Source organism: Narcine bancroftii, chromosome 13 (assembly GCF_036971445.1).
Source record: "Narcine bancroftii isolate sNarBan1 chromosome 13, sNarBan1.hap1, whole genome shotgun sequence".
NCBI lineage: Eukaryota > Metazoa > Chordata > Chondrichthyes > Torpediniformes > Narcinidae > Narcine > Narcine bancroftii.
This window is the reverse complement of record NC_091481.1, coordinates 28,028,098-28,051,040: the sequence shown is the minus strand read 5'-3', so window position 1 is coordinate 28,051,040 and position 22,943 is coordinate 28,028,098. Positions and strand designations below refer to the sequence as shown.

At 39.9% G+C, this 22,943-nt stretch overlaps 1 protein-coding gene across 2 annotated transcripts in view; it reads left to right on the top strand.

Annotated features, from left to right (window-relative positions):
* Positions 1-22,364, top strand: part of LOC138748961 (anoctamin-2-like) — a 98,319-nt gene extending 75,955 nt beyond the window's left edge. For both annotated transcript variants that reach the window (XM_069909930.1, XM_069909931.1), the window contains 11 exons: positions 1,121-1,195; positions 1,395-1,596; positions 3,727-3,838; positions 4,942-4,999; positions 5,143-5,243; positions 7,252-7,403; positions 10,299-10,451; positions 10,559-10,611; positions 14,451-14,629; positions 16,871-16,976; positions 21,960-22,364. In XM_069909930.1, the coding sequence (XP_069766031.1) occupies positions 1,121-1,195; positions 1,395-1,596; positions 3,727-3,838; positions 4,942-4,999; positions 5,143-5,243; positions 7,252-7,403; positions 10,299-10,451; positions 10,559-10,611; positions 14,451-14,629; positions 16,871-16,976; positions 21,960-22,241 (1,473 nt within the window). In that variant the 3' untranslated portion in view covers positions 22,242-22,364. The remainder of the gene's footprint in view (positions 1-1,120; positions 1,196-1,394; positions 1,597-3,726; positions 3,839-4,941; positions 5,000-5,142; positions 5,244-7,251; positions 7,404-10,298; positions 10,452-10,558; positions 10,612-14,450; positions 14,630-16,870; positions 16,977-21,959) is intronic.
* The last annotated feature ends 579 nt before the right edge of the window (positions 22,365-22,943 follow it).

The following is a 22,943-nucleotide window of genomic DNA, read 5'->3' as shown; positions in this document are numbered from 1 at the left end:
ATTGGATCCTTGCTGTTTGTCATATTCATTAATTATCTGGAGGATGGGGTGGTAACATTGATTAGTAAGTATGCAGATGATACTAAAATAGGTGGAATTGTGGATAGTGAAGAAGATTCTCAAAGATTGTAGAGGGATTTGGAGTGCTTAGAAGAGTGGGCTGAAAGATGGCAGATGGAGTTTAATACTGATAAGTGTGAAGCGCTCATTTTCGTAGGAATAATCAAAATAGGACATATGTAGTAAATGAGAGGGCATTGAGGAATGCAGTGGAGCAGAAAGATCTAGGAATAATGGTGCATCGTTCCCTGAAGGTAGAATCTCATGTGGTAAAGAAGGCTTTTTGTATGCTGGCCTTTATATATTAAAGCATAGAATACAGGAGTTGGGAAGTGATGTTGAGACTGTTCAAGGCATTGGTGAGGCCAAATTTAGAGTACTGTGTGCAGTTCTGGTCACTGAATTATTGGAAGGATATCAACAAGGTAGAAGATTGCAAAGAAGATTTACCAAAATGTTACCTGGGTTTCAGCATCTAGATTACAAAGAAAGTTTGAGCAAATTAGGTCTTTATTCTTTGGAGAGCAGAAGGTTGAGAGGGCATTTGATAGAGGTATTTAAGATTATGAGGGGGATAGATAGAGTTGATGTGGAGCAGCTTTTTTCATTGAGAGTAGGAGAGATTGAAACAAGAGGTCATGAGTTAAGAGGCAAAAGTTTAGAAGTAACATGAGGGATAACTTCTTTACTCAGAGTGGTAGCTGTGTGTAATGAGCTTCTGGGAGAAGTAGTGGTGGGAGGGTCCATTTTGTCATTTAAGGAAAAATTGGATAGGTATATGGATGGGAGGGGAATGGAGAGTCATGGGCAAGGTGCAGGTAGGTGGGACTAGAGGAGAGGACTTAATTTGGTGTGGACTAGAAGGACCAAATGGCCTGTTTCAATGCTGTCATTGTTATATGGTTATCTATGGTAAATTGGAAGTGAATCTATACATACATAACTTTGATGTCCTAACTGAGCTCCAAGCGAAATTGTAGCATAGCCTCTCAATGACTGCTTGTTAGTCACTAAACAGATGCTTTTTTTCTTTCCCCTTTCACCTCCTCCAACCAAACAGGCTGAAAATGAGAAGCTAACCTGGAGGGATCGTGTTCTTGGCTACCTTGGGAATTTCGTCTCTATTCTGTTCATGGTAGGATTGGCAGGACTTTCGTCTCGGCAAAATCAGTCTTAAGCAATGTTATACCGAATGAATTCAGTTTAGTTTTATTTTTGAAAGATGTCAAAATGAAAAGGGCTTCAAGCTCAACAAAAGCTGTGCTTGTTGGAGGCACTTGCTCAAAATGTAATTGGTGAATGCAAATCAACCTCTGATGCTTTCTTCTGTGCAGATTGGTCTGACATTTTCTGCTGTCTTTGGAGTGATTATATATCGAATCTCCATAGCAGCAGCCATGGTAATGAGTACACACGAGGGCACAAAATCAAACATCAGAGTCACAGTGACCGCAACAGCTGTCATCATTAACCTGTTGTTGATCCTGATCCTAGATGAGATCTATGGAGCAGTTGCTGAATGGCTGACTAAAATGGGTAAGTCCATGTTTCTGGATCCATCAGGCATGAGGCAAAGAATCAATGCTGGCATAGTGAAGGAAATGGGTCAGTGCTCCTGGTGAACCATCTTGAGTCCACCTTGTTAATATTGTAATGAGAATTTTTGAAACAGTAAAGAAAATTGCGTGTATAGTATTTTAATAAAAAAGAACTTTGCATTCTGTTGGGATTAAAAATCTGGAGGCCAATGGTTTTTGCGGCCATAAATGCTACTTTATGATTAAAGAACTCTCAACGTGGATTTCTACGTGGAAGGTTACATTGAGCAGGGAGAGGAATAAATATTATATGACCATAAGACATAAGGAGTAGACATTGGTTATTCAGCCCATTGAGTTTTCCCTACCATTCAGTCATGAGCTCATCCATTTTCCCACACAGCTCGGCTACCTGGCCTTCATCCCATAATCTTTGATGCCCTAGCTAAACAAGAACCCATCAACTACATCCAATAACCTGGCCTCCACAACCACCTGTGGCAACAAATTTCCCAGATTTACCACTCTGGCTGAAGAAACTCATCTGCATCTCTGTTCTAAGCAGGCGTCCTGCAGTTGTGCCCTCTTGTCCTACGTTCTCCCACAATAGGAAGTAACCTACTCTGTCCATGCCTTTCAACATTTGAAATGTTTCAATGAGATCCCCCTCTCATTCTCCTAAATTCTAATGAATACAGGCCAAGAGCCGTCAAACACTCCTCCTATGATAAGTCTTTCATTCCCTGAATCAATCTACTTTGAACCCTCTCCAATGTCAGGACAATTTGTATTAAATGAGGAGCTCAAAACTGCTCACAATACTCCAAGTGAGGTCTCACCAGTAGGCTATAGTCTCCACATCACATCCTGCTTTTATATTCTATTCCTCTTGAAATGAATGCCGCATTGCATTTGCCGCCTTCATCACCGTCTCAACGTGAAAGTTTACCTTCAGACGATCCTGCAAAATTTTCTTTGCATCTGGTTATTTTCAATTTTCTCCCCATTTTAAAGAATACTGTTTATTTTTTCTACCAAAGTACATGACTGTACACTTCCCAACATTATAATTCACTTGCCACTTCTCGGCCCATTCTCCTAATCTGTCCCAAGTCCTTTTGCAGCCTCAGTGTTTCCTGTACACTACCTGCTCCTCCACCTATCTTTGCATCATCTGGCTGAGATAACAGTAGTAACCACTTCTGCTCTTCTTGGAAAAATTCCACATGACCTATTTAATTCAATGAAAGAACAGGCAAAATGTTGTCTTCAGTTTCTCATCTTAAAAAAATGACACCTATTGCATTGCCACTCCCCATCCTCATTGCACATCGGTCTAAGACTGCATTGGAGCTCGTCTCCAAAGTGGGACCTGTTACCCCAGATTTCAGACTCTGTGGCAAATTTACTACAACTTGTCCAGTCTAGAGTATAGTCCTTAGTGGTAACTCAAGTTGTTATTGGATTGTTGTTTCATTGATATGGGGAGGAATAAAGCAAGTTCAGACCCGTTATGATCAAACTCTGATAATTTATCAGATGGCTATCTCAATGCTGTTAGAGCATCCACAACCCCAGTTGGAAACCAGCATTGTCTGTGAGGAGTTTGTGCATTCTCCCTGTGATTGCATGGTTTCCTCCCACATTCCAAAGAGATAGGGGGGTGAGGTTAATTGTTCACAAGGGTGCAATTATCCTGCACGGGCTCATGGCCCAGAAGATCCTATTTACTGTGATGTGATTGAAAAAGATAATGCACAACTTGTTTGCTGCATTATTAGTCATTTAATATAATTGAAGCTGTTCCAAGTCTGGTTTATCTACTACATGACTCTATTTCTGCTATGTCTGCTCCTATGTCTTATGGTCATATAATATTTATTCCTCTCCCTGCTCAATGTAATCAGTGAGTGGGCCTCCATACAGTAGCACTTACGGCCGCGAAAACTATTGGCCTCCAGATTTTTAATCCCAACTGAATGCAAAGTTCTTTTTAAAAAAAAAACGTAAACATTAAAGCTTGATATTCAAGTTGAGATGACATTGAAATCAGAGTTTTAAACATTTTTCTGACATTATTTATCAAATACTCATATTTGTTTATTTTCTACTTGTTTTCTTTTTACAGAAGTGCCAAAAACAGAAAAGATTTTTGAAGAAAGATTAATTCTGAAGGCATTCCTGTTAAAATTTGTCAACTCTTATGCTCCTATTTTCTATGTGGCCTTTTTTAAAGGACGGTAAATTTCAATAATTTTATGTTCTTTGAAAAGAAGAAGTGCATTGAATTTTAAATGCTCTTGATTGGCTTGTGCATAATTCAAAGCATGTTTTTAAAAAATTCTGTTCATTTGGTGTGTCTAAGATTTCTGAAAATCTTCCTCCAAAATTGGAAGTTGATCAGGGAAACCAGCCAGAAAATTCAATGATAACCTTAAAAGCTTGTACTGAATGCCGAGCCTCTGACCTGGTGACTCATTTGGAATTATGAACTGTTCGTTAACCCAGACTGAGTTCCACTGAACTGTCATTTTCTTCTTCAACCTTCATTTATTTGATTCAAGCATTGAAAAGAATAGGGAAATTTACATTTGAGACAAAAAGTTGCCATTAATAGTGATAGATTTCTCTCATGATGGAATGGTAATTGACAGTTGCCCCCCCCCCCCCCCCCACCGCCGCTTGATAATTTTCCTGCTTCTGAATTTTTTTTTCTGCATGGAAATACAAGCTATTGTTGTTATATACTCCACTTCATCTTCAGTCCTATTGAGGTTAATGGAATATTAACTTCAACCCAGAAGTTAATATCAACCCACACTATAATCAGCTAGAAAACCTACTTAATTTACATTACTGCCCAAGGTGAGTTTTGTTATATCTCCTATTTTCAGAAAAAGCACACTTCTTCATCCCAAGTGGTCAGTCTCACAGAGGACTAGCTGTGCGTGTAAAGGAAATCCTATGCTACTGTAGTTGTGAACAGCTCAACCTTGGAGAGGTCCTAATATTGTGATCTTCCAATTGACCACTTTGATATACTTAGTTTTCAAATCCATAACATGTTAAAATGGACAAATGATAAGAGTTAAACAGGAAAGTCTGCAGATGCTGTGAATGTCATTTAAATACACAAAAGTGTTGGAGGAACTCAGCAGGTCGGGCAGCACTCTTTACGGTAAATATACAAGATCCATCTCAACAAAGGGATCAGGCCCAGAACATTGGTTGTTTATCTTTACCATAAGAAACGCTGTGTAACCTGCTGAGTTTTCCAGCATATTTTTAATGTGATGAGCCACAGTTGTATGTATAGTGTATGATTGGTATATTATCTTGGCAGGTTGGTCGGTCGACCTGGAGGATATGTTTATGTCTTTCTTAACTATCGGATGGAAGAGGTAAGAAAAAGTGGCAATATTTTCCATGACTTGTTGCTGTAGTATTGTATACTTCTGTGGAATTTGCCATATTATAATCTTTAATGATGCTTGTACTGTGTTGCAAAATAAAACATTTTTACTTTCCCTTCACTTCCAACCAGTGTGCCCCTGGCGGTTGCCTGATTGAACTCTGTATCCAGCTCAGCATTATTATGCTTGGAAAGCAACTTATTCAAAACAATCTCTTCGAAATTGGAGTTCCGTATGTACTGTGACTGATTCTGGATGTCTTTTAGGTGTTTTCTAACCAAGCGGATTTATCAATAATTAGGCTTGTCTTGCAAAAAAAAAAATTGCCTCAGACTGTAACTTCATACAATGCATGCACAGCGGCAAAGAAGCCTATATGAGTTTAATTAGTTGAATCTACAGATCAGAAATACCTATTTAATGTGCACTACATTAACCCAGAACAATAATAAACAAGTGAACATTGATCTCAGATTCTTTGGGATGGGTACAGTTTTGTAATCATGAATGAAGGGACACATGATGGTAAGGTCTTCTTGAGTGGGACAGGATAAGACTGGACAACACTCAGAGCATTTGCATAGACAGAAGGAGAACAGAGAAAAACTGGAAGAAAAGCATCATCTCCAGACTAGATTTAAAAATGTTTCCCCCCACCCCCGTCCCCCAACAGAAATATAGACTGCAGCTACATGGCATTTTTCAATGTATAAAAAGGTCTCTGTGCTGGAAGCCATGAGATGCTTAAAGGAGAAAGGTTATCTGAAGGAAAGATTACTGGGGGTATTTTCAGGTAGTGAAGGTAGTCTATGCAGGGTGCAAACTCTTTGATTGGAAATAGTGAGAGCAGAGAGCTGAACACATTTAAGGGGACCGCATGCTCAAGATGCTTGGGAGTTGGTGGTTTGCAACCACTAGATTCATTGTCCAGCAAGCATTGTTGCAATTCCCGATGGTTCCTGTGCAGGTGTGAGTGACCTGCTTACTGGTGTATTCTGGCTGGCAAAAGAACTCCTTCAGAAAATTCCAAGTCAGGATAATGCTCGCCTTGGAGCAACAATTACCTGCTGTCCCAATTCCAATGGATGATAAGAAATTGTATGCTTGTTGTCAAGCCTTGAAAATCATTTAAAGGATGCCATTAGTGGAGGGAATGGATTTTAGCAGTATACCAAGCTAAAAAGGTATTGCCCTGGACAGTCATACTTTGAGCATTGATGATGTTGCAGTCAAAAAGCAAAATATGAATGTGATAAAAATAATAAAATGTTAAAGACCATTCAATAATAGTGATATCTTCCACCCCCAAAGGTTTACTTCCTGAAAGAAAATTTGGGATTATAATAGACAATTTCAAACTGAACACAAAGATAATTTCAGATTTGTTGTATCACGTAGGAATTTGGAGAAATATTAAGTTAACTTTTATGGAATTCAACATTTAATTGCATTATGTGCCTCTGGGCCAAGCTCTCAGGTTGACTGCACATGTTGCACAACAAATATGAGGAGCCCAGGGTTTGTCTTGGGCATCAGATTTTCGACCGAGGCAGAACTCTTAGGCTTTCATAGTCAGTCCAGTCATGCTGCGACTTGGAGCCTCAAGCATATACCGCCACATATGTCAAGAATGTATCCCAGCAGTTGCAACATTGACCAGTCATTTCTGCTGGACTGAATCCACCTGAAGACAATAAATATGCACTCACTATGCTATTGTCTAAAGAACATGTGCACTCACCTATATCAATATAGCTTGTCTGTACCCATCCTGATAAAGCACACCTAGGCCCAAGAAAATATTTGTACAGCACCTGCACTGAGTGCGTGCCCAGGCATACTTGGACCAACCAAAACAGCTTGCTTTATGGGCAATATACCAGTAGACATGAAATATAACAGGAAATCACAAAAGTTGCATCTAAAAAAAATACTATACATGATAGGAAAGATCACCAGCCCAAAAAAAGTACCCCCAAAAGTGTTCAGGAAACAAAATCTTTGTTGTCCAGTGTGATCAATAAAGTGCTTACAAAATTGAATAAATTGTCAGCTTAGCCATTAAGTACTATGTTCTCAATAATATTTTCTTGCGACAGAAACTTGACTCCAAAATACTCTGCATTTCAATTTAAGTGACTAGATTGTCTTAATTTCAGATTGCTAAATGCTGTGCATCACCTTATTAAACAAGTTGTGTGTCTCAGTTAATGGAAGATTAATTTGGGTAAATTCCACAGAAGGATGAAGAAATTGTTCAGGAAACTGAAGGACGAACGGGCTGAAATCAAATTATCAAGTAATCCAGATGTGATTAAGGAACCACAACAATGGGATCTGGACTATAATTTAGAGCCATTTACTGGCCTGACACCAGAATATATGGAAATGAGTGAGTTTTGTCATTGGATTTCAATCTTGCTTGTCATTCTTTGCTATTCTTTCAAAGTTTGAAACATGGGACCATTTGTCCCATGAGATAAACAAGTGAAGGTTATAAAGGTGGATAAGTCTCCAGGTCCTGACAGATTTTCCCCAGGTCCATGAGAAAAGTTAGTGAGGAAATAGCAGAGGCTCCGACAGTGGTTTTTCAAATGTCATTAGAGACGGGTATAGTGCCGGAGGATTGGCGTGTTGCACATGTGGTACCTTTGTTTAAAAAGGGTTTGAGGAGTAAGCCTGGCAATTATGGACCTGTAAATTTTACATCTGTGGTAGGTAAGTTAATGGAAAGCATTCATAAAGATAAAATATATACAAGTATCTGGAGAGACAAGGTCTGAAAACTTGGATAGGTATATGGATGGGAGAGGAATGGAGGGTTATTGACAGGGTGCAGGTAGGTGGGACGAGAGAACAATACTTAGTTCGGTGTGGACTAGAAGGGCCAAAATGGCCTGTTTCCATGCTGTAATTTTTATATGGTTTATATGGTTATAGAAGAAGACTCTTTTGACAAATGCAATTTAATAACAGAAAAAACAAGCTCCCACTTGGTTCCAGTTCTTTTGCAAGATTTAAAATGGGGTTACTAAACTTTTTGAGACAGTATGCAAAGAGTAATGGCCATTTTTCATTCCATTTGGTGCAATCAACCCATGGAAAGAGAAAACATTAACAAGGGATAACGTCAACATAATGAATTTATTGTCATGAACTTTGTATATGTGCACCAAAATCCTTACTTACTGCAGCCAAACAGGGTCTTCATTACAAAAAAATACCACAACCTACCCCAAATTAAATTGAGATAATAAAAAAAGATAGTTAATAAATATTTAGTTGCCATAGTGCAAGAAAACTAAGTGGTATTACAACAGTCTTTTGTGGTGTTGGAGCAGTCCATAATTGGTGTACAAAGTAGGGTGGGCCAGGGGGTGCTCAATAACCATTGGAAATAAACTGTTCTTGAATGTAGAAGTGCTAGTCTTTCGGCTTCTGTACCTCCTGTCTGAAGGTAGCAGCGAGAAGAGGTGGTGACTAGGGTCCTTTATGATGATGGCTGCCTTGCAAATAAAGTTACAGATTAAGTCGTCTAACAAGATTAATAACCACAAGGTGAAAGGTATCTCTAAGATAACAAATTGTGGATCTTGCAATTATGTAAGGTCTATGGGGCTGGACACAGTTGGGATCACATGAGTGCAGAAAAACCTTCTGAGCATAATGTACTCAAAAGGAAAGAGAGGCAACAGAGGTTAGTATTATCATACATTATCAAAAACGGAACAGCAGTCAGACCAGGGAAATAGCCATAATGAAAATAAAAGTGGAGTCTAAATGCATACAATAATAATTAAAATAATGATACACAGCGTGCACCCCACCTAATAGTGGAAAAAGAACTAAGTGGATGAATTAAATAAATTAATTTAAGAGAACAGAGTAATAGAGGGAATTTCAACTATCCCATTATTGATTGAACAGATCAGGGATTAGAGAGCCTGCAGTACAGATCGAAAAATTTGTTTTTACTCCTTTCTGGAAACAAAGGGGGGATTTACTCTTGGATCTTGCAATGAAGAATAAACCAGAGCCAATAAAAGTAGGGCTCATGGCCTCTAGATTCATGGGAGTAGATTTGGGGACAGAGAGGAGGAGGAAAAGCTTTTACCAGAGAATAATTAGTTTCTGGATTCTCTGCTCCCCACAAAAAAAAGTAGTAGAGGCTGCTTCATTAAATACAATTTAAAGTTAGAGTTGAGGAATTAAGGGTTATTGGCAAAAGGCTGGTAGGTGAAGATGAATAGAGGGAAAGATTAGCCGTAATCTTATTAGATGCACAGCAGGCTCAATGGGTAGAATGGCCTACTCCTCTTTTGACTTTTAAAGCATGACATTTTCTAGGCTTGTCTTTAATTTCAACTTTTCTGGCACAATTGAATCTGTTCACGTACTGGGAAGTGATAGGTCTCTCACTGATTCAGATATAGCTATTGTGGGACAGGCATTTTGCAATCTACCTGTCAATTCTAAGTGGACACATCCTACAAGCCAATGGAAAAACTGTGTTGGAAGGGCCATCACAGCAAGCATGACCTCTTCCTGCAATATCAAGCTTTGGAGTCAATTCCATATTTCTTTCCCAAAACTGTAAGACCTGGTGTTGCAGTTTCTAAAACTTTTAATGAAATTATTACTCATCCTTGGTTACATTGTGTATATCACTTTCAAGGGAGAGTATTGTCCATACCCAACTATCCTTGGGAAGCTAATGTTTAAGTTTAGACACACAGCACAGTAGCAGTTCTTTCGGCCCACAAGCCCATGCTGCCCAATTGAACTATAACCCCCATTTCCATTTTTGGAGGGTGGGAGGAAACCAGAACCCACAGGGAAAACCCACAGAGACACAGGAAGAATGTACAAACTCCATCCAGACAGCAGCAGGATTTGAACCCCATTCCTGATCGCTGACACTGTAACAGTGTTGTGTTCACTGTAATACTTGCTGCAGTCCATCATAGCATTGCTCAGGAAATTACACAATGTAAACCCAGCAATTTAGAGGACTGACAGCATAAAATCTAGTCAGAATGGTATGTGACTTGAAGATGGCATCCCAGGCACCTGGTATCTGTTTTAAAGAATAGAGATTAAAGCTTTAAGATGCCAACGGGCAAGTCATCTACACTTTACAAATGCTCTCTATTAAAATTGTGATATGCAGGTGATGTAGGGATCAGAATTCCATGCATCTTTCCTTACTCCCCATAAACTTGAATGATTATAGAAAACGGTAATCGAGTTCTTGTCAAGAAGCTTTAATAAAGGTTTTTTTTTCCAGTTGTCCAATTTGGCTTTGTGACGCTCTTTGTTGCGTCTTTTCCCTTGGCACCCTTGTTTGCTCTTCTAAATAACATCATTGAGATACGGCTGGATGCAAAAAAATTTGTCACGGAGCTTAGAAGGCCCAATGCAGAGCGTGCAAAAGACATAGGTATGACAGAAACTGAAAAAAATGTTCATGTGCAGTTCATTGGAAATGTTGCCCTTGAATTTTGATTTGTTTCACTTTTATTTAAGTGCATCTTCTTTGTTCAATAGGAATTTGGTATAACATTCTCAATGGAATGGGAAAATTCTCAGTGATTATTAATGTAAGTCAATGAATTTCCTGTTAACTTTACAAAACAAATAGAAAGTTTATATCAAGTTTAAAATGTGTAGGATTATACTCAAATGACATGGTACAAGAATTTGCTTTAAACAGTTTGGAAAATAAAATCAGATTAGTTATCATTTATCCACACTGTAAGCAAAAAATTACTTATACCACTGCTACCCTAATTTCTGGGAGCAGAATTCGGTCATTGACCCTGGTTGCTGGATACGTAGAATTTTCACGTTATCCATGACTGCATGGCTTTTCACGTTATCCATGACTGCATGGCTTTTCACGTTATCCATGACTGCATGGCTTTTCACGTTATCCATGACTGCATGGCTTTTCACGTTATCCATGACTGCATGGCTTTTCACGTTATCCATGACTGCATGGCTTTTCACGTTATCCATGACTGCATGGCTTTTCACGTTATCCATGACTGCATGGCTTTTCACGTTATCCATGACTGCATGGCTTTTCACGTTATCCATGACTGCATGGCTTTTCACGTTATCCATGACTGCATGGCTTTTCACGTTATCCATGACTGCATGGCTTTTCACGTTATCCATGACTGCATGGCTTTTCACGTTATCCATGACTGCATGGCTTTTCACGTTATCCATGACTGCATGGCTTTTCACGTTATCCATGACTGCATGGCTTTTCACGTTATCCATGACTGCATGGCTTTTCACGTTATCCATGACTGCATGGCTTTTCACGTTATCCATGACTGCATGGCTTTTCACGTTATCCATGACTGCATGGCTTTTCACGTTATCCATGACTGCATGGCTTTTCACGTTATCCATGACTGCATGGCTTTTCACGTTATCCATGACTGCATGGCTTTTCACGTTATCCATGACTGCATGGCTTTTCACGTTATCCATGACTGCATGGCTTTTCACGTTATCCATGACTGCATGGCTTTTCACGTTATCCATGACTGCATGGCTTTTCACGTTATCCATGACTGCATGGCTTTTCACGTTATCCATGACTGCATGGCTTTTCACGTTATCCATGACTGCATGGCTTTTCACGTTATCCATGACTGCATGGCTTTTCACGTTATCCATGACTGCATGGCTTTTCACGTTATCCATGACTGCATGGCTTTTCACGTTATCCATGACTGCATGGCTTTTCACGTTATCTATGACTGCATGGCTTTTCACGTTATTTATGCCAATTGCTCCATTTTGATCCCCATCTCAAAGATGCACGAATAGGTTAATTGACTGCTACAAGTTGCCCTTAGTGGAGTAAGTGGGAAAATAATCAAGGGGAAATTGATGGGCTTGCAAAAAAGAAAAAGTTGTAAAGTAAAATAAGGAGAGAGAAATTAGGATTGGTGAGATTTCTCCATTGGGATCTCATGGTCCAAATGGTCTTCTTCAAAGTCAAGTGAAGCAATTTAACTTTACAATTTTAGAAAAGTCAACTGTTATATCAAATTGAGTCAATTTGTGCCCAACTTAAATAAACCAAAACATTCTTAATCGGTTCAGAGTTAATTTTCTTTATTTTCACTTAGTTTTTACCTGTTATGCTATATCCTACAACTGCAGTTACATTTTGGGAAGCAAACTATTATTTAACATTTCTAATGATTGCTCTTCATTTATGTACTGAGACCATTGCATGATAAGGATGACTTTAAAAATAAATCCCGTTGAGATAGTATCAGTTTGACACAACCCATTGTAAACTTGCTTCATTCACAAGGAAATCATCATGTTCTGACTTCACAGAAGGCAGATTTGTGCTGTGGAAAGCCTTTCTTTAATGTGGCAGTAGGAGATGCACCTTTTCCCATTGGTTAGTGACAGATGACTCAAGGCAGAGAAAGAATGAATGTTCAAGTAGAAGAATGTCTGAGTAACATGGGATTGAAGCCAATCAGGCTCTTGATCAGAACCCAAGGGGTGTAAAATTAACGCAACAGAAGTTTAGACCATTGAGCAAGTTTTATGGAATCAAAAGAGAGTAAAAAGATAGAGAATTATTTGGGAACAAACAATGACTTTATCCAGACATGCTCAGATCTATCTTCCTCTTTACTCCATGGAGAAGAACCCCAGCTTGTAGAAGCTAAATATCTCTCATCCCAAAAGTTTTGGGTAAAGTTGTAAGTTTTGTGACGTTGTTGCTCTCTAGATTTTATAATAAATTGTGTTATGATTTATAACCACATCATAAAGTAGAAGTAGCAAGTAAAGGTCAGAACATGATACTATTTTGTCCCCACCCTGGAATCTGCACTTTAGACAGAAAGTTATAGCATTGGGGAGGGTGTGGAGGAAGTGCATTAAAACAGTTCTACAAGTGATCGATTATTTAGGGGGAAGAAGCTAGTATTGATTTTGATGGAGCAGAAAAAGCAAACTGAAAGAAAGGACTGCATCGATACTCTGAACTTTGGAAACACATCACAAAACAAAACTGGCTAATAGAATTGACATTCATGCTATAGAATGGCATGTCAACCTGGATTTAAGAAATTGGTTTAAAAACAGAAACTAGGTTGTGGCAAATGATTATTTTTCAGACTGGAGGATGGTGGTTTGTGGTGAACCTCAAAGATTAGTTAGGACTCTGTATACAAATATAAAGTTTCCAATTATGCCAAAATTGAACCAACCCAAACAGTTAAGATCATATCATGGATTGCAAAATTGCAGACTAGCAGAACTGGCAGGCAAATACCAAATGATAATTAATACTGAATTACAAGGTTTGACAGAAGGGCAGGAAAAAGGCAACATTCACTTAATGGTCATCCCAGAGAATATGCAAGAGCAGAGAGATCTAATAGGTCCCCATGAGCAGATCCTTGAAGGTGGCAAAACTCAAGGGAAGGTAGTTCACAAGCTTCTGAGTACGTAGTTCATAACACATGGAAATGTGCTTCAAGATAGAGAAAAAAAAGAGTTAGATAATTTTATTACTGAAGTTTGGCCATAAATTCTGCTTACTACACTAAACATGAACATCTTTGAACATTAGAGAAAAGTATTTACCAGGAAGCTTTCATGCATGAGAGATTTTAGCTACAAGTTTGGAGCAAGGAAACATGGGTTATTTTGGCTTGGGGGGGGGGGCCGGGGGGATGAGGAAGCTCTGTGAACATAATCTGAGCAGGTTTGTATAAAATTCACAAAGGAATTTGTTGTTAAGTTCTTGTGGTATAAAAACTAGGGCAAAGTTTTGGTCAGGGTGTGTGAGGAAGAAGGTTTTACTTCATCAGCTTAGAGACCTGGGATTTCCATCCTCTAGGATAGTGTAATTTGATCAAAGACTTCAAAAAGAAATTAGATAAACTGAATGAAAATCACCTTGCAGAACAACAGGGATAGAGTGGGGAAATTCTTTGACAGAATTTAAAGGCCAAATATTCACCTCCTGTGTTGTATGGACTACACCTCTGATGAAGGGTCCAGATGGGGTAAATAAAGAAACTATTTCCAATGACCAGATTTCAGAGTATTTTTAAAGCAAAGCAGAAAAATCTTTTGTGCAGCATGTCGTTAGGAATTGAAATGCACTGTGTTTGGACAATGGATTTAAAACAAGTGTTCAATAGAAAAATGGTCAAGTCTATGGAGGGAATCAAATGCATGGTTAATAGAGAAGGCTAATTTGGAAAGTGTCCTTGCAGACTCAATGGATTTCCTTGTCCTCAACTATCAGAAAATAACTGCTTCATAATTATCTCGCAAATCAATTGCTGAGGGACAACATCAACCCCATTTAGTTGTGCAATGGAATTAATCTTGCATTTGTTGTATTCCAGCATTAATGTCTTAATTGTGCATCTCGCAGGCATTTGTGATTGCTATCACATCAGACTTCATCCCACGCCTTGTTTACCAATACATGTACAGTGATGATGGCACTATGCATGGTTTTGTGAATCATACCTTGTCGTACTTCAATGTCAGTGAATTTCAACAGGATACACGTCCCCAAGCATCACATTTCATCAATGTTAAAATCTGCAGGTAATTTATTTTTGACTGTTGCTCAATTTCACTCTCTCTTATTCTAGCCCAAGTAATTAAGAGCCGAATTGCAACTTTTCAACACACTGTGTGGAGGTTAGGGCGAGTAGTGGGGAAGCGAGCCAATTTTGAGGTCACCAGTAACCAATCAAAATTGACACGTCTCCATGTCAGCACACAATTCCTCATATCAGTTCAAGTCATGGGTGCGCTCCATCTACGCACATCATCCAGACGATTTTCCCATAAGATACTATTTCTTACATTTTCCCTCATCATTGATCCATTTGACAGTTCACCACATGGTTCTCAAGTCCTCCATGCAGAAAAGAGGATGGATCCATGGGCAAGGGGCGGGGAAGGGAAACAAATGTAGGAGGTCTATTTTGGAGCAACAGCAGAACATATTGGGAATACTGGCAGGGGTGTTAATCAGGCTGTGGATGTTTCCCAAGAATTGATTTTTTTAAATCTAATTTAAATTAGATATACAACATGGTAGCAGGCCCTTCTGGCCCATGAGTCCAAGCTGCCCAATTAACCTATAACCCCTATACCTTTTAAAGGGTGGATCCCCACGCAGACACCAGGAGAATGTATAAACTCCTCACGGACAGTGCCAGATTCAAAACCAGGACGCTGGCACTGAAATAACATTGTGCTAACCACTACGTTAACCTTGCTGCTCTTGGCACATTCTATCCATGTTTTATGATGCATCAGCCATTGATCTTTTAGACACTTGAGCCAATAATGCGCATGCATACAAATCTCATTATAGGTCATGAAAGGCTAATTAAGATCCACAGTGGACCTGGCTTGGCTGTTTCACACTTCAATGATCAAAGGTTTCAGCAGATTAATGCTAGCAAGAAAGTGGAGGAGGATAATGGGGCAGAGTTTGGGGGGAGGGGGTGTTGAAGAAATGGTAATAGAGATAAGTAAAGCTGGACCTGGAATCAAAACAATTCCATTTACCCTCCATCCTCAGATTCAGTCAGTTCCCTCATGCCCTGATGGCCAAGTCTATCCTTCCACAGTAAAGGTGAAGGAGAGGTGTGTGGCTGACTCAGAGGTCCTGCCCATGTCCCTATCTGAGCTGTGGATAGATCATAAAGTTTAAAAAAAATGCAAGGCCAGTGATACCCATGAACAGTGATAGAATTATAGAACCATAAAACACTACAGCACAGGAACAGGCCTTTGACGCTTCTTGTCTGTGCCAAAATATTATTCTGACCTGATTGAGTTTGTTGTTAAGTCTGATGGTGGAGGGATATCAACTGTTCCTGAACGTAGTGGTGCAATTCTTGTGGCACTCCGGTTCAAATCAAAAGCAGAATGGGCAGCATTAAGGACCCATTATATTTTCACTTTCATTTCTATAACCCAACTCTCCACCCAGTGTTTCTGCTCTCAAACCCAGGACTCACAGCAACTCATAAAATGAGAAAATGTTGCACAAATCAGCGGGCCAGGCAGCATCTGCATCAAATGTTTCCGGTTTGAGACCTTTCATCAGAATTGAGAAAGAAGTTAGTCGATCTAACAGAGAAGGTGGATGTAACATGGGCAATTTTCCTGATAGGGTGAATTAATATGGCCATGAATAGGCAATTGGACTCCTTTGACTGTGTGATGTGCCGCTAATGTTATGTGGTCAGTGTCATGCTGTATAGTCTGAGCAATTTGCCACATGACTCAAACTAGATGAATCCCTCTCTCAGTTCTGATCAAAATGTCTCAGACCCAAACTATTCACTGTTTCTCTGTGTAATAATGCTGCGTCACCTGCTGAATTCCCGACATTTTTTGTTTTTACTTCCGATTTGGTGGGGCAATGTCAAGTTCTCACTTCAATGGTAAAAGGAATAATTTTGTCCAACAACTGAGATGAAACCAAGATGTTGGCGTATTCCTTTGACCAAAGAGCGTGACTGTAATCCACAATCCAAGTTGATCATGACTCCTCTTATAACAAAACATTCAGAGATTGAGATTTCAGAATTTCCATCTTATGTATTTGGCACTCAGACACCATGTGGCGAAGTTCAATCTTACGGACCTCTGTGGGGTTTTTTTTCGTGGTGACTTGAGCTGCACAGTCATATCTCATCAACATTTCTCACTTGTTAAAGAAAAACATAATTGAGTAGATTTTCCCCCCACTGTATATCATATTACAATTTAACTTAACTAATTGGAAGAACTTTGCTCTCCCATCCTGACACATTGTTGCAGGTACAAGGATTATAGAGAACCACCGTGGTCTGATCATGCGTACGACTACTCCAAGCAGTATTGGACCATCTTGGCTGTTCGCTTGATCTTTGTTATCATCTTCCAGGTAAGTCCTCCGCAATTGGAATTACCGTTCAAATGGACATGAAACAGTAACTGTCGAGTATGCAATAACATTCATGAAATCAAAATTGTTTTCAAGGGATCAATTGCTTGAGATCATTAGATTGTAAATAACAAACAAAACATTCGATCCAAGATGACAATGTTGTAGATCTGTTCCTTTATTACTGTGGCTGCTTATATTCCAAGCACATCAGCTGGGTGCCAAATTGAAAGATCTTCAAATAAATACCAGGATGGGAGGGAAAAATAATACTGGGCTCCTTGATGCAAGCTTCCAATGGCTGGTTCAGTCTGCAGTACAGGCCAAGGACGTATAGAGACTTGACCGAGTGCTACATGCTGCACAGCCTCACAAACTGAACGCAGCACAGCGGCAAGAAGACCTGGATCCTAGGGGCTACGAAGCAGAAGATCAGGAGGACCACGAAGGCCATGAGCTGAGGATGGTAGGCAGGCATTGGCAGCATCTCCAAAAAGGAATCCCTGACAAGGACAACTCACTTAAGCACCCTGCAAAATCCTACACCTAATACTAACCAAGGGACCTCTCCATTCTTAATCTAGTCAGCGGAAGAATCAGAAAATATATCCACGTGACTGACAGGAGGGACTATTGATAGTTTGCAATCAAAGAAAGGTGCTTATAAAATTACCAGAAAAAATAAACCTGAGAATTGAAACATTTTGGAACTCAAAGGAAAACCAAGAAATTGATTTGGAAGAGAAAAATTCATTGGGGAAGGAAAAGCTTTAACAAGTTAGCATTAAGCCAATGAATTTTGTTCTCAATTTTAGATTAAAATTCTCTCATGGAATTCCAGGTTAGGTTCATTTTTAGCTATTTAACTGTTTAGCCATTTTAAGGTGCACAATGGGTGTCACAGGCATAGAAGCATCCCATTTCACTCAGCTCACATGAACTGGATAGGATCAATGTAATGTGGTTTGCTTTCAAATGATTGAATCTGTCACTGTTATTGCAGCAAAGAGGGCTGCTGGGGACAGGCAACACAGAGCAAGTGTTCCATTTCACTATGAACCTGCTCATTTTCCTTTGCTTTACAAGGGTCCCTTCCTCAGAGGAGACCATGATAACTGTTGCAAGGGTAAAGGAAGCACAATAAAGGTACATATGTGTTAATTCATCTGCATGGCGGAAACTCTCCAATTTTGAGCACTATCCTTGATGATCCACAAGAAGAACACGCTATAGATGAGTGTCTTCAAGCAGATGCCTTTGACAATCACTGTCTGACATGCCTGAGCATGTTGCTAATGAGGCTGTGCTGGTGAACAGTGAATTGGTGACCAGATTTCTAGCATCCAGAACACATGACCTCCATATCTACTTACAGACTCATCTCACTTTCTCAGCACGTCCTAGTCACAGGTTGTTCACTCCCTATTGCCTTCACTCTTCTCCACTGAGTCAACTTTCTACACAGTCTGACTGTCTCCATTGGAAAATATCTCTGCTCCTCAATGCCACCTTTCAGGCCCAGTAGGAGAACATTCTGCTCACCTGCAACATGCCTGCTTCTCTGAAATTTTGAAATGGTTATGAGCAACATCTGTGTCCACAGGCAGCAGCAATCGTTCGATGGAGGAATTTCTCAGGTCAGTGAGGTCACAGACTTGGTAACATTCCACTGTTCCGAAAGAGTCGACTCCCACGTGGCGTTTTCTGGGTGTGACAATGTAGAACCACAAAGACGGTGTGGCCTTTAGCTCAGCTTCAACAACAACTCTCAACTGAGCCTACTTTGTCATGCTCCCTTAAGATCTTGCATATTTCAATATAATCATCTCTCAGTCTTCTAATAGAAGTGACTTCAAATAGAAGTGACTGCAGTTCTGCACTTCACAAAGACCAGTGATGCTCTGCTGATCTTGACTCCCTATCATGGGCTCATAGGCCGTGTTTCTCCTGAGCGATGAAAATTCGGGGCAATGCGAGGTGATGTGAGGTTACACCTCGAATTTTTCCTCAGTAGAAACACATCAGGTAGTGGCCGATGCGCAGTGATGCGAGGTGCTCCGTCATCCACCTTTTGAGGTGGTTGATGCGCGGTGATGTGAGGGACGATTTTTCAGTAGAAACATAGCGAGTAACGATTTCGCGGTGTACCGGAAGTCTCGATTTTTCTCCCGCGCTTTTCAATTGATCATCGCATGCATGCATCGGCACAGCGCATTATCTTATTGCGTATATATATACTGCACAAGCTACCTACTAGCTAGCTATACTGTGTTCATATCGCCTCCGCTGTTCCTTTGTGTATCATTAAATTGGAGTAATTTCCCTGGACAAATATCAAGCTTGTCTGTCGTTATAATAACTTTTTCGTTTCTTCGTTGGAATATGTCGGACAGTATCAACTGGACATTTGATCTTCAGCGATTCTTGATCACAAAATGGCAGGAAATGATGGTGAAGGGCATTTTGGATGGGAAAACAAAACGACCTGATATGTGACCTTAAAATACGCAGCTTCCTGGTCACCTCGCATCGCCCCACATTTATCACTCAGTAGAAACAGTTCGGGAAGTCGTAGGACAAAAATTCGCGGTGATGCGGGGTGATACGAGGTGTCCCAGTAGAAACATGCACATAGTTTGTGACTATTTGGCCTTGCAGGCCATTCTTTGCAGGGAGTTATGAACATTTCACCACAAACTGAAGTCAGATTAAAAGCAGACAAAGTTGAAATCTGCTCAGCTTGGTAGGAAAATTACTTTTGAGCATTGTTCTGTTTTCCATTTTTAAACTTCAATAAACGTTATTGCAGCATCATCTGGTTATGGGTTAGGACTCTTCCAGGTGTTGCTAGATTCATTTGTAAGTAAGTATGATTTTATCCTCTAGATGCTTATGAATTATTACTCAATTTTTTGATCAGAACAGTCATTGATGTTTAAGGACCATTGTTGTAGGGGTAGGTATATTCAGACAATCTAGTTTTCCAGTTGGCTTAGCGATTAGCACAATGCCTTTACAGCGCCAGTGATCGGGACCGATGCTCGAATCCCATACTGTCTGTAAGGAGTTTTTAATGTTCTCCCTGTGTCTGTGAGAGATTTCCCCGGGGGTGCCGATGTCCTCCCACTGTTCGAAACATACTGGGGGGAGTAGGTTGATTGGGTGGCACAGATTTGTGGGCCAAATTAGCTAGTTACCTTACTGCATATCTACATTTATTTTAAAAAAAAATTAGCCCTTGCCCTATGGATCATGGGGAAATTCCTGAGAATGTAAAAGTAGGCCATTTAGCATGTTGAACCTATCTCACCATTCAGTAAGACAACACTGAATCTAACTTCATTTCATTTCTTCAATATGCAAATAACTTTAATTATGGAAAATATATTCATACTTGATTAACACCAATGTATTTTTGTCATGGAATGTTCAAAATATAAACATATTATGCATGTTAAAATATTTCCTAATTTCACCCTTGAAAAGCCTGGCCCTGTAGCACCAAGGGCAGCAGAGTTAGGACACCAGTTAGTTCAATGCTAATTACAGCACCAGTTACTGGGGTTCAAATCCAGTACTATCTGTAAGAAGCTCATACATGATCCTTGTGTCTGCATAGGCTTCCTCCAGGCCCTCTAGTTTCCTCCCACATTCCAAAGACATACAAGGTTAGGTTACATGGGACCAATTGGAACAAATTGAAAAATGTTGAATACATTTTAAAATTCTTTTTCTTTAGCCCTAGAGATAGCCAACAGATCTATCTATCCTACCCAGTCCTCAACCAAATTACCCTTTGAAACTGTTCCTACCAATTTTAATCTCAGGGAATTAACTCCCAAGTCTCTAATTTATCAAAGAACTCTTAATCTCTAGGTTCACTATTTGGATGGAATGGTTTAAAGTTCAAAATAGCCAACCCCATATTTGCCACAACTTCATCTATTGATTAATTTGTTAACATTTCATTTTAATTTAATGGTCCTGGCCACACTGCTGCATACCTTCATGTTATTGGAAGCTTTGTATGTAACAGGCCAGAAGCTTCTGGATAATGCTGAATATTTCCACACCAAACAGCTGGAATCTTGCAAAACAAGCATCATCAAAATTGTTAGCATTATTCTTGTTCTCCAACATTAAACAATACAGCACCAAGCAAGACACACTTAGAACAGTTCTCCATTACTTACACTGGGGGAATCTATCCTGTTGACCTGCAACTCTCCAGTCCAACCACAGGTGGGATCAATTCAAAGGGGAGTAACAGTTATTAGGAACCTGAATTACTTGGGTTTGGTTGGACGTTTTTAATTGTGACAAAAAAGAGTCTTTATGTTTTAAGTGCTTTAATTTAATACTCAATATTTTTAAAGAAATTATTTCATTTATTTTCATATTTTTCAATATTTCTCCATTTAATTTTCAAGTTTAGCTGGGTGTGATAAACTACTGTTATACTGTCATTGGCTACTGCTGGCTGGACCCACCTCCCGAGACCAATCCTACCCATAAACGCTTTGCATTTTCCCTATTCACTCTGCCACGATCAGTCTGGTTGCTGCTCCCAGTCAATAAAATTGATGCATTGTCCATTACCACAAAAGACTGAGGCTGTGAAACTGATAGGCAGCAATGTTTTTTTCCAACTCTGCCACTGTCCAACCCAACAAACACAGCTCGATACCAAAGTAAATCAAAATCAGGGCGAGAGTGACTGAGGTCTTGTGCAAAAAAAAAAGTGCAAAGAGGAAGTGGAATTTAATGTTGCATTTTGGTAGGATTGTATGTGATGCCATGCATGTACTCTGACAATAAATTTGAAATCTGAAATGTCAGTAATTTACCCTTAGTTGCCAAACACAAATTCAGACTGTCTTCTTTCCCTCACAATCCCTTTACACCCCTCTCACAATGAGGGGAAATGTTAGGCAATCGCATGAACCTTTGCAATCATTCTGTGCTCTCTTCATTGAATTTCAGAACCTGGTGATGTTTTTAAGTGACATTCTTGATTGGCTGATCCCCGATATTCCCAAGGATATCAACGTACGCATGAAGAGGGAGAAGACTCTGCTTGTCGATGTGTTCTTGAAGGAGGAGCGGGAGAAAGTTAATCTAATTGAAAGCTTCTTAGTGGAGGACAAGAAGAACGAAAAGCCTAGCACTGAAGTGCAGAAGGCACGAGCAGCCAGCTTTTCCCAGCCCAAAAGAACTAAGCACAACAACTTCATATCGTATAGCCTAAGGCACACTGATGTCTAAGCCTACAAAGGTTTAGAGGACTAACCACATGTGCCCTTGACACTAGGGGAACAAGAGAAAGCTCACTGTTTGAAATAAGCTCAAATAGTGTTCATACCCAGAAAATAAAGATGACATGAGCTACGTCGTGTACAGACTGGATTGCAAAACCACAGGAAAAGCAAGATTGCACTTTGACATTAAAAAGTAGGTAATTTTGTAGATAGAATTTATTTGAAAAGTAATGGGAAGGTTCAATGTAAGCAAGAGGCTGTCCATTGCAGGGTAGATGCCAGAAGTCTTAACAGGGGGCATTAGGGTAACCTTAGGGGCACAATGCTTGAAAACTTGCTCAGCAAGAAGGGGGGGAGGGCACTTATCATGTTAAATGGAGCATCCCGGGGTCTGTAGGCTGTGCGCAGCCATGCTTCTTCTTGTGGGCATGCACTAATGTCGGCTGACGTATGCACAGTGATTTGGAGGACCGGGGCCACTAGCCTAACCAATATCACTTCCTCCTCCCTCTGACAATAGTGGCCCCGGTACTCCAACCCATTGCGCATGTGCGCAAGAAGAAACATGGTTACGCACGACCGAATGTCACATGGTAAGTGCCCCATTTCTGCTCCTACAAATTAGTGTCCGGTTCGAGACGGAGCGCAAGATGGAGGACAGATTACTCAAAAGCCAGACTGTCTGCCCGGTCTGCTGGCCACCCTAGCA